This window comes from Lissotriton vulgaris, chromosome 5 (genome assembly GCF_964263255.1).
Source record: "Lissotriton vulgaris chromosome 5, aLisVul1.2, whole genome shotgun sequence".
Taxonomy (NCBI): Eukaryota; Metazoa; Chordata; class Amphibia; order Caudata; family Salamandridae; genus Lissotriton; species Lissotriton vulgaris.
The window spans coordinates 1,516,210,193-1,516,222,829 of NC_141693.1; the positions used below are offsets into that span (position 1 = coordinate 1,516,210,193).

Below are 12,637 nucleotides of genomic sequence, written 5' to 3' on the forward strand. Positions count from 1 at the left end.
TTTCTGCTTATCAGTGCCTATTCTCTTGTGATTCTATTCAGTTCCTTTACAGTTATCTTCGGTCCCATATGATGCATAAGCATAATTCACTTTGCCCCCATTTCTCTACAGGTGAAAGGTTACTGGCTGGGGCCAAACTACTGGAAGGAAGGAGCAGAAGGGAATGACATCCGGCGGACCAACGTGCCAGCCATCCGCATCAGCTACCGGTTTGAGACGATGTGTGAGGAGCTGACTCTGATCACGCAGGCACTGCGCTCAGAGATGGTGTCTATGCAGGAGGAGGATGCACTGACAATGACCTGTGTCCAAGGAGGCGTGAACTAAGTCCTTCGTGGCAGAAAGGATCTTTCGTTGGTGCAACTCATGGTGCTATAGATCCAGCAGTGGCCCCACACTCCATAGCTTGATATACCATCACTGGTCCTATTCACAACCTTTAGTTGCTGATATTTAAGGACAATTTGTGTTGTGCATTTGCAGTGTTATTTTGCTCATAGCTTTGTAATAATTTTAAATGTTTTTAGTATAAAGACCTGTGTCCTGCAGCAGGCCGCAGAGCACTAGTGAAATCGCAAGTCTCCTGGTTCTCTGGTGATGAGATTGGCTTTACATATTGGAGTCCGACTGCTTCGCTGTGAGAAAGGTTTTTGTGTCCTTGAGGGGTGAATCCTGCACTAGTGTCCTTGAAGTCTGTATATTGCACTAATGCCTTGAAAGTGGGGATACTGCACTGAAGCAGTGGAAATGTGAAACCTGAGCTAGTGAAGTATCATTGTGAATGTTGCACTAGTGCCATGGGAAGTGTGAATGTTGTTCTAGTGTTCTCGGATGGTTGTGTTTTGTACTAGTGCACTGGGAGTTTCCCAGTCCTACTGTGCTTTAGCTTTATAGTATTTCACGCACTATCAGAATAAAACTGCTCTTACTGTGACATGTCAGCCATATTGGAAGGATGCAGGTCAATCTGAAGCTTTCTTTAAAATACTAAGGGTGTTTTGTCTTCAAAAATATGTTTGTGTTTTCATTGGCTGTGGTAGTTCAGGGGCAGGATGAACCCAAAACCATAGCAGGCATGTCAGTTATTAAAGTAGGTAATCCTATATTTCTTTTTACAGTGTACTTTGCTCAGCACATAGTTTTTGGGTCTTGCCTGTAAGTTAGATGATATTGCCACATTTCTGGGATTTGCCTGGTCCGAATGCCATCAGACATATTCTTGGTCCTTCCTTGGCCCTTGAACGGTCTGGCTGGGTTTTTTGTTTAGTGTTGCCTGGGCCATCGGATGGTTTGTCGTATAGGTGATACTTCAACGTTGAACATTTGGCCCTAGTTTTGACCCTGAAGTGAAAGCATAGGTAAGCATGTTCTACGATAAGGGGGCTTGGAGTGGGAAGCCAATTTTATTGCAAAAATAATGGAGAGGACAGGCGCAAAGGTGTTTCCCTGCAAGAGTGGGTACAATGGCAGAGGGAAGCCATCATTTTATTGCAGGATATTTCCACTGATCAAGTGGGCCTAGAAGGAAGAAGTTCTCATCGTCCCATTAGCAAATGGTTTTGGACGCTAACATCTCTTGATCATTACTCTTGACTTAGCAGTCAGGACAATCTCTCCTTACCATAAACTTCTTCTGAGAGACTGTTATACTTTTCTCTTTGTTTGATTCTCATGCTTGGTACAGACCTCTGTATCAGTCTTGTTCACTGGAACGGGATGCGAACAGAATAAAGTGGGATCTCGTGGTCCTCCAGAAGAACTCTTTTTCACAGTTACTTTGGGCCCTTCTACGTCCCAACTCTCGACCTGCTCACTCCCTTGTCCTGGCAACTCCCTTAATCCATCCTCTCCCATGATGAGGCATTGGACCTCTGGCTTCGTGCTCTCCAGCTTCAGTTCAGCTGCGACCGTCCCCAAGGGAGGACTCTTGCTCCTGGTTCGCCACAGTTTAAATAAGAACTTCTGTCAAAAATCTGTTTCTCTTTTTTGAAGCTGGAAATTTCCTGCTGCACTTTTTCCTCTAGAGGAAGGCTTACTCTTTATTCCGGGATCACTTAGTCCATTTGAGTTTGCAAAACCAAAGCATCACAAAAAGCAAGTAGTTAGATGCTAATAGTAAAAAATATATATACTTTTGTCAATAACCATACATCCTAAGCCGGGAATGGAAAGATGGTTTAGATTGTGAAATACATTGCTCAAAATAAAAGAAATCACCCATTTCCTTCCTCGACTCAACCCCCTCCTGCAGATGATTGTCAGTCCTTTTAAGGATTATCACCAAGTGTACCATAATATTTGCAATAATTATCAACTCATTGTTAGGAATGACTACACGTTTAACCATTATTGTTTTATAGCTTAAGGATATTGTTGATTCCTGCATATATAGCAAAGTTCCTAAATCGGTTATATCAGGTAAGAAATCATAAGTATGAAAAAAAAATCCTCTGTCACTCTTTCTCCTCAATCAGTAAACGATTTTTGCAACACATTCCACAATTTGTTCAAGACTGTCCTACACAGCCATTTCTAGATGAGAACCTTTAAAGGTGCTGCAGCTGTTGATTAAATAAAAGTAATAACAATTTGAAATCGTAGGTGGACCAGTCTTTGCACACAATACAGTATAAGAACTGAATTAGTTTGGTATTGATGTAATTACTATCAAAACAATTTAGAATCTATAGCTATGTAAAGGAGCATTACAAAGGGATGTTATATTCCAAAACAAACCTGCTAATGTATCAACCCCAAAATATCGACTACCAAAAACTATTTCTAACTCATCATCTACGTAAGACAACAATATGTTGGTAGTTGATATTGTGGAGATGATATAAATGAAGGTTGATATTAAAAACGAAATATTTTAGCAGCAGACCATCTTGGGTTGTACAAGAGCTTGTTATTACCATAGGTTCTAGGTGTTGCATAAACTCCTGTGTTGCCATACAGGCTTGATAAAAAAAGTCAATAGGTTTTTAAGATTTATGTTTTTAAACAGCAAGCAATGATTACCATTTTTGAGGTAGGTAAAAAAAACCTTAGAAGCTCCTGCTGTAGCCCAATGGAAGATTTTCATTTCAGACAAGACCCAATTTCTCAAGAGAAATTTTAAAATGATGCCTTATTGTATCCAGATTAAACAGCAATTGTTCGCATCCAAGAGTTTGAAGAATTGAACCAGGAAATATAGCTGCTATAACATGAACCAATGCAACAATTTAGTTGAAAACAAACAATACTAAGTGAATGTTTCTGAGTGCAATATTTCTTTAATAAGCACGAGTTTCTGTGTTTTTTAGACAGCCTCATACTTAAAATGGTGGATTTTGGTCAGGCTTACATAAACACCAGTATAGTCAGCCTTAGAGGTTGGTTTAAATCCAACTGTAAACTGCTTTCCAAAACAGCTAGTGTTTTTTTTAATGTGACGTATGTAAGCAGACACATTGCAATACCATGCAGCTGCAGCTCATCATTATCATTTGCAATTATAGCCTTATGTGGATAGACTATATGTATTGTATGTATGTCAGACTATATGTATTTTATGTTGTTAGTCATTACATCAGAGTTATCACATTGTGATTACCAATACATTGCACTATTTCACTCCATGAGTACTTTACTTCACAGGTCAGGTGTTAAGTAGTACTTCTAATCTATCTGCATGGATAAAACAAAAGATTAAAGTAACACCATAGTTATATGTTGAAATAACATAAAAACGAATGTTTAAAAACCGAAACAACACTAAAATCCAGTAGTTAGAGTTTAGTGAGCTAACTACAACTTCCACAGCCACCATGCCCTGCTTATAGGCTCATATATTCTATCACTCATGACATGTTAAATAACATCATTGATAACATCACTGAAGGCATCTCAAATCACATAATTGTTTACATCACTCATGACATCACTGATAAAACCATAGTCATGTACAGCATAGTTACTGTGTGTGAACACGTGTGGGTGCATGGCATGGAAATAGTGTAAGACCTTGAGTCAAGTGTGGTTGTGCATGTTTAAAGTTATATATTGCAAGGTTTGCATATCACTAAAATTCGAGTTCTGAGTAGTACTCCATGTTAAACAAGGTAAAGGCCGAGTTCACATGACGTGGGTTACGGTTAAAAGGTAGTGTTTGAAAGCAGAATATTCCTTTAGGCCAAAGACTTTTTTAAAAAAATCTCAGTGAGCCCAGATGCCTCTGTTGACAATAGATTATCAACCAGTGTCTGTCTGGGCACGTGCCCATGTTAAACAGTTATAATACAGTGATATAGAGACATTCTATTTAACAAAGAAGTTTATAAGGTGTGGATCTTCCTTTTCAGAACTTCACAGAAAAGGTTGATGCATTGCCGATTACTGAATAAAGTGGAAATAGGGGTGACCCACTTAGAGGTGGTTTAACTCACACTGCTGTTGTAAACATGACTCAAAGGTTACATGCCATTGTGCCTGCCTCAAGAATGTGTGTGGTGCATTTTAATAAACTATAAGGATTGTCCAAAGGGCCTGGCAAAAGAAGGTGTATTTTCAGTGGCAAATGTATACCTGTCAACCTCTTGACTTAAAATTGTGGGTCAGGGGAAACCTCTACGAGGGTGATCCTGTTAAGTTGACCAGAATACAAACTCATTTTTCAGTGTGTTCAAGGATTAAAAAGAGGGGACCCCAATAATGTCTATTGACACATGATGTTTATTAGCTGGGTGATCATCAGTAGAAAAAAGTGTATAATATCCACTAAATATGTTCCACTTGACACCCTGCTCGACAACCTCGCCAACCTGGGACTCAAGCAACTGGTGTCCACCCCCACCCACCTCGCCGGACACACACTCGACGCCGTCTTCTCATCCAGCACAGACATCGACTTCAGCCACGCCACAGAGCTTCAATGGACGGACCACAGCTGCGTCCACTTCACCTTCAAGAGAACGACGACCCACCAACATCAGCAACACACCGCCCGCAGAAGCTGGAACAAGATCACAGCAGACCAGCTCGCCACCTCCCTGAGCCAACACCCTCCTGCCAGCTCAGCGAACCCCAGCCAGGCCGCCGAGAACATCACGAAGTGGATCAGCAACTGCGCGGACGAACTCGCCCCGCTGAGGACCCCGCCTAGCAGACCCGGCAGCAAGAAGGCCCCATGGTTCACCGACGAACTCAAGAGCTCCAAGAAGAACTGCCGAGCCCTCGAGAAAGTCTGGAAAAGGGAACCGACACCGGACAACAGGACCTCCTACAAACTTGCCACCCGGAAACACCACCAGCTGATCCGCGCCGCCAAGAGAACAGCATACAAGGACCGGTTGGACAACAACGCACACAACAGCAAGGAACTCTTCAACATCGTGAAAGAGCTCTCCAACCCCAGCGCAGGAAACAACGACATCACCCCATCGCAAGACCTCTGCAACTCCCTCGCCTCATACTTCCACAACAAGATCACGGACATACACAGCAGTTTCAACAACCAACCAACGCACACCACGACCGACCAGCCACCCCCCCCCACCACCACCCTCCACGCCTGGACCCCGATCAGCACCGAAGACACCATCCGCACGATGAACTCCATCCACTCCGGATCACCGACCGACCCCTGCCCTCACCACGTCTTCAACAAGGCCGACACTGTCATCGCACCCCACCTGCGAGAAATCATCAACACATCCTTCGACACCGCCATCTTCCCCGAAAGCTGGAAACACGCCGAACTCAGCGCTCTACTCAAGAAACCAACAGCGGACCCCACCGACCTCAAGAATTACCGCCCCATCTCGCTTCTCCCGTTTCCAGCCAAAGTCATCGAGAAGACCGTCAACAAGCAGATGGCCGCCTTCCTCGAGACGAACGGATCCCTCGACCCCTCACAGTCCGGCTTCCGAGCCAAACACAGCACCGAGACCGCCCTCATCGCCGCCAGCGATGACATCCGAGCCCTGATGGACAAGGGAGAAACAGCGGCCCTCATCCTCCTAGACCTCTCCGCGGCATTCGACACGGTCTGCCACCGCACCCTAATACAGCGCCTCAGCAACATCGGAATCCAGGACAAGGCGCTGGAATGGATCATCTCCTTCCTCGACGGAAGAACACAGCGAGTCCGCCTACCACCGTACAAGTCAGAGGCCTCCGAAGTCATCTGCGGCGTCCCCCAAGGATCATCCCTGAGCCCAACCCTCTTCAACGTCTACATGAGCCCCCTCGCGGCCATCGTACGCAAACACCACCTCAGCATCATCTCCTACGCCGACGACACCCAGCTGATCCTCTCCCTGACCAACGACCCCGCCGCCGCCAGAGCCAACCTGCACGAAGGGATGAGAGAGGTAGCCGAGTGGATGACGACCAGCCGCCTGAAACTGAACTCGGACAAGACGGAGGTCCTCATCCTGGGCTCCTCACCCTCCGCCTGGGACGACTCCTGGTGGCCTCCCGCCCTGGGCACCGCACCCAAACCGACAGACCATGCACGAAACCTGGGCTTCATCCTGGACTCCTCCCTCTCCATGACCAGGCAAGTCAACAGCGTCTCCTCGGCGTGCTTCAACATCCTACGCATGCTACGAAAGATCTTCTGGTGGATCCCCACAGAGACCAGGAAGACCGTCACCCAGGCCCTCGTCACCAGCCGACTGGACTACGGCAACGCCCTCTACGCCGGGACCACCGCCAAGCTCCAGAAGAGACTCCAGCGGCTCCAAAACGCCTCAGCCAGACTCATCCTCGACATCCCACGATCCAGCCACATCTCCGGACATCTGAGAGACCTTCACTGGCTCCCTATCAACAAGAGAATCACCTTCCGCCTCCTCACCCACGCACACAAAGCCCTACACGACCAAGGCCCGAGCTACCTCAACAGCCGAGTCAACTTCTACGCTCCCAAACGCCACCTCCGATCAGCCAACCACGCCCTCGCCGCCGTCCCCCGCATCCGAAGAGCGACTACAGGAGGAAGGTCCTTCTCCTACCTGGCCGCCAAGACCTGGAACTCCCTCCCGTCCGACCTGCGCCTGACCCAAGACCACCTCTCCTTCAGGAAGAAGCTGAAGACCTGGCTGTTCGAGCAGTAGCGGCACCCCCCCCCTCCCCCCAAGCGCCTTGAGACCCTACGGGTATGTAGCGCGCTTTACAAGTGTCACTGATTGATTGATTGATTGATATGCTACGTGCTCAGCATATATTCAATGGTTATGTCCATTATCACATGATTAGTGATAGAAAATTGGGCATAGATGTAACTTGCTGAATTACTTCAAGTCCACTACCCCCACAGGATGCTGTCAGAATGTCTGGATGATGTCTTTCGGCCATGCACATCTGAAGGCAGGCCGCAGGGCTAGGCCTCCAGAGAGGCCCTGCGTCATTCCTAACCCCAACAAGTGTCAATGGGTCTGGGTGTCCCTACCTTGCCAACTTACACTACTTCTGTTTTAATAGAAATTCAGGACACAGGGACTGAGTTCCCCAGTCCAGTAATGGCGGCCAAAGTATTTTTTCTGGGTTGTGGCCACCAGTTAGACCATAACAGCTAACAGGAGAAATTCACCGGTTATAGTTAACTGATCTAACTATAACTTTTGCCCCCATCATGCCATACTTATTATTTAAAATTTCATATCACCTATGACGTGTTCAGTGACATAATTGATGACATACCTGATTGCATCACTGCTGACATCATCGAACGTACTGCTGCTCAAATTATTCTATAAATGAAGTACTAAATGGCACAGAATCAGGTAATGGAGTAATACAAGTTAATCAACAATAATTACACATTTTCATTCCAGTTTGAATTGTATTCATTCGTCATGGTTGATCAGAATCAAGAATTCATTTTATTCAATATCGTAACAATGGCTTGGGTAATACAAACGTGATGACTCATCACTTTATATCACCGGGAATTGCATATTTCCAAATCTACTTTTTGCCTATATAGCTGTGAGTGAATAGTGTGCTTCTGCTTCATTATTTCCAGCTGCATATTCCCTTGACGAAGGCCTATGATCGCCCGAAATGCATTGGGTTTGCGTCAATATGATTAATCCGAGTCATTGTTATGATATTGAATGACATGAATTCTCGATTCTGGATACTTTGCTGTGCATTCAGGGGACGTTACCCCTGGGGTGACGCTATGTTCTCTCCAGAATCAGGTAAAACAAATTATAATTCACACAATCAAGCTCTCCTAGGTGAACCAAGGTCCTCATACGCAGAGCCTTGGCCGTGTGCCAAATTCTTTTTTCGATAGCCAAACTCATTGTATTCAATAAACCAGACACAAGAAGGCAAGCCTGTGCTACAGACGATCATTGTCGTATGAAAAACTTTTCATGGGGAACCCACTCAGTCCAGGTAGCCAAGCTCCTACTACACACAACCTATGTCCTGTACGGAAAACTTTAAGGAAAGCTGACCTCTTGTGGGCAATCAACCACACTCCTGAGTGGTTGATTATTGTGATTTGTTTTCACCCTGTACATAACTACTCCATGGAGAGCCCATTTGCCTTAGGTATTAAATGAAAGCCCTACTATGCACAGCCTTCACCCTGTACCCAATACTTTGCTTATAGCTGACCTCTTGTGGGCAATTAAGCACACCTGGATGGGCAACTCCCTGGTGCGTACAGTCTTCACTCATATGCACAACTTTGCATGCAGAGACCACTCCTTTCAGACACTCATGGCCCTTAAGTAGAATTAGCATCAACTATGTACAACTTTCAAACTGTCACAAAGCTTTTACAGATTGCCGACCTCTAATGGGCAATCAATGATACATGGGTCGGCATTTCATCGGTAATGTCAACAATGATGTAATTGAAGATCCCGTGGGTGATGTGATATAAGAGGTAATAAGTTGATTATGGCAGGGGCGCAAGTTATAGTTCGCTCAGTGAACAATAACTGGTGAATCTCTGTTTTATTTTTTGATTTTGTGTTTAAATTGTGACATTTTGACTGGCATTTTGACCTAACTACTATAACATCAGTGAATGTTCGCATGTATACATACACATTCAATTAAGGTTAGTCATTCCAAACCATCAAAAACCTACCTGTGAGGTAAATTACTATGATGTAAACTAGTGAAATCCTATTCTTGAACTAAAAACGTACCTGTGATGTAACACCCCACAATGTTTAAACTGCCATGTAATGGAGACATACTTCCAATTCCATAACACCTATACATATTTTCTCATTAGTCGAACCGCTGAAGGGTTATAATATTATTTTGGTCTTTAAGGACAACATCAATTAAAGAATATAAATAGACAAGAGGTTCTATAATGGAGGACAACCATCTGAAACATTTCTTTGTATAACACTTCAACAGCTTTGGATGAAGGGAGTCTGGTCAAGCCTCTGGATCCCAAAAATAAAGATAGACCCTTTGTCCGCCTTTGCTAATACTGCTAAGACAAACTCCAAGGACATGCCATTAAACACCTTTTCTGCATATAAAATTGCCATAGACAGCCGATATTCACCCCGTTGGACCCAGGCTGAAACTACCACTGCAGTGTTCACTTGTGAAGCGGAACCGATTACAGGAATAAATCATTCCTAACATGTTAACATAACCTAACATAAGCAACGTGTTTTCTATTACAGTCCAATGTCTTCTGAATTGAGGTCAATTTTAGACCCCTGCCCATCACTTTTTATGTGTCCCAAACCATAAACAATGTATATGATGTTTTATGTAATAGTACTTCTCAAATATGTAGTTGACATAACCAAGAGTAATGCAGTAATGCAAGGTTGAAGGATCATTCTTAATATTTGATGAAGTGAATGGTTCTGGAGTCAAAGTGTATTTGGGTGCCTTGATTCTGTCATATGAGTAGCATACAAGATCACCAGTTTATGGCTTTGCAAAACTGTAAGGCATATTTTAATCAAGCAAACTCTTGATTTGAGATACAGTAAAAAATAAAGACAGTCTCAGGTATTGAATTCACAGAGTAGAGTGTCTAAAAAGCTTTCAGTTAATGGGTTCCTTATCAGTACATGCAGTATGTTTGACATTCTCAAATAGAAGGCTAATTTATGTCTACTTGCCCATAAGATTTGTTTAATAACACTTAAGATTTAAAAAGCAGTATAAAAGGCCAGGACAACTTCATCTGCATGTAGAAAAACAAAACATTTGTTTATTCACTTCCCCAACTGTTTCTTTGAAGCCGAAAGAACTTTAGAACCTAAAGTATCCTCAATCTGTAGTTCCTGTAACACCATTTAGTATTTTATAATGTCGAAGGAGCAGCCCATGTTGCTGCCCTCCACATCTATGCAATTGTGGTGCACTGTGCTTTAGCTAAAGAGGCTGCCATTCCTCTTGTGTAATGCCCCTCAATACCATGGATTGAAGCCTTCTGATATGCCATTGTGATGACTGATCTAACCTATCTGCTCAATGTCTGGATCACATATTTCAAACCTATTTGTACAGATCCAAAATTTACAAACAAAGAAGTTGAAGGAGGAGAGCAAATGTCAGCCGTCCAATCTAAATAAATCAAAAGAGCACGCTGTACATCTAAGCAGTGCAATTTCTTTTTCTCTGGCGTGATAGGGTCTGAAAAAAAACTGATAGGAATATCTTACAAAGGCTCAAAAGGTGGAGCCATAAGAGATTCCAAAACGAATTACAGATCCCAGATGTGGAAAGATTTTGCAGTAAAGGGCGGATTTTAGAAAACCCCTTAAAAAATCCTATTAACCAGCTGGGAATTGTCATCAAAGTCACCCCACACTCTATAATGCCCTTATCTCAGCCCACTGAATTTTATGTGATGCAACTTTCAATTCCAGAGAAAAACCATCTTGTAAAAGCTCAAGCAATTGGACCAACTTAATCAACTGAGGGATCAGATTTTTCTTTACCCACCACTGCGAAAATATCGACCAAAGTCTTATCAGAGTGGATTCTCTCCTAGAAGCCTGAATAGAAAAAGCTAAGCTACCTGATAGACCCAGAGTCTTTAGTCCCTTTCTTTCAATCTCCAAGTCGTTAGGCATAACCATCGGAGGTGGTGGATCTGGAGGATCAGATAAGAAAGAGTAGACCAGATAGAATGATAACAGCCGTTCCTTGTCCACACATCGTCACTGCTAGAGAGAACCAAGTGCATCGTGGCCAACCTGGAGCACTCGGTATTGTGTCAACTCTCTCTTTTTTCACTTTACAAAAATTTCAAAAGCAGAGGAAAAGGGGAGAAAGCATGTATCAGTCCTGTCGACCGAGTGAATGACAGAGCATCCATCTTCCAAGTCTGGTGTTCTTCTGTCATCGAACGAAACCTTTGAAGATGAGAATTCAAATGGGTGGCAAACAAATTAATAACTGGCACACCCCACTTGTGATGCACTTTGTTGAACACCTGTCGATTTAGACAGAACTCTTGGATGGATGTATCTGACAGATCAACCTGCCCACCAAAACTTTGAGTGACCCCTTGATATAAATTATTGCTATTACAGGCAAATACCTTTCTGCCCGTTTGAATAACTAGTCAGTCAATTAAGCTAAGGAATGTGATTTTGTTCCTCCCGTTTGTTGAAATAGAATTTTGTGACATCGTTGTCTGTTCTGATCATCCCAATTATCCCTCTGACTTGATGAACAAAGGACTTTAGTGCCAGATATACTGCTTTGAGCTCTTTCCAAATTGGTGACTTTGACTAAAGATGAGGTTGCCACTGGCCTTGTATTGGAGCATTATCCATCCAAGCCCTCCAACCCATTGCACTGGCACACGTTGTAATAATGACAGGCTCCGATGTGTCTTGAAGCACTCCTTTCTGGATGTTTCTTCAGATTGTGAAATGTAGGCTGCGTATGTTGCCGCTCAGAACCAGATTAGATGCAGACGAGATTTCTTTTGAGGTAGCGTCTACCTTTTTATAGACTGCATCTAGGTGAGAGCAATCATCAGGATTTATGACAGCTCTACCAATCAGAGGTCGTAGAATAGAATCCAATGTGACTGCTGAAGGGAACACCTCCCCTGCCTCAAACAATGCATATGTCTTCTGCATAAACCTAGGTACAGCTGCTTGCTCAGGTTCTTTCCATTCTCGTAAAATCAGTTTCTTAATGTTGGAATGCAAAGGCACAGCCATAAAGGGAGAAGTTGAATACTGAGGAAACAATTCTCCCTGCTCCTTTGGCGTAGGTATAGATTCAACACCCAGATTTGCACGAATCTGATACAAAATTTGAGCTAAGTCTTCTCTGGAAATGTTTTTCCCAGCTGTAGGTTTTCTTCGATCCTCTTTGCCAGTAGCAGAATCAGAGTCCCCAGAGTTTTTTGCTTGTTTAGAAGAGTGTGTCAAAGCCTCTGAAACTGTCTTTTCGATAATTTCTCCCACTTGGGAAGCGGTCAGAAGCTCATGCGATTTTGAGGACAGTCTGCTGTTCCTCCCCTCGGGCCTCATCGCCCTCAACAGACGTGGCGGAAGGTGACCTTGTATTGTGTGCTTCCTCTTGTGTACTCTCTTGCCATCCATGATGAACTACCAGAAACATGAAAAACACTCCTTGTTTAAATAGCAGGCTAGACCAATCATCAAGCTAAACAAAGCTA

At 43.7% G+C, this 12,637-nt stretch overlaps 1 protein-coding gene across 7 annotated transcripts in view; it reads left to right on the plus strand.

Moving 5' to 3' along the window:
- AMPD2 (adenosine monophosphate deaminase 2) overlaps positions 1-2,595 on the plus strand; it is a 664,925-nt gene extending 662,330 nt beyond the window's left edge. For 5 of the 7 annotated variants that reach the window (XM_086923576.1, XM_086923573.1, XM_086923570.1 and 2 more), the window contains one exon: positions 112-572. In XM_086923576.1, the coding sequence (XP_086779702.1) occupies positions 112-327 (216 nt within the window). In that variant the 3' untranslated portion in view covers positions 328-572. Of the gene's footprint in view, positions 1-111 lie in introns of all 7 variants that reach the window. The other 2 variants (XM_086923574.1, XM_086923572.1) reach the window with 1 other exon arrangement.
- Positions 2,596-12,637: the final 10,042 nt, after the last annotated feature.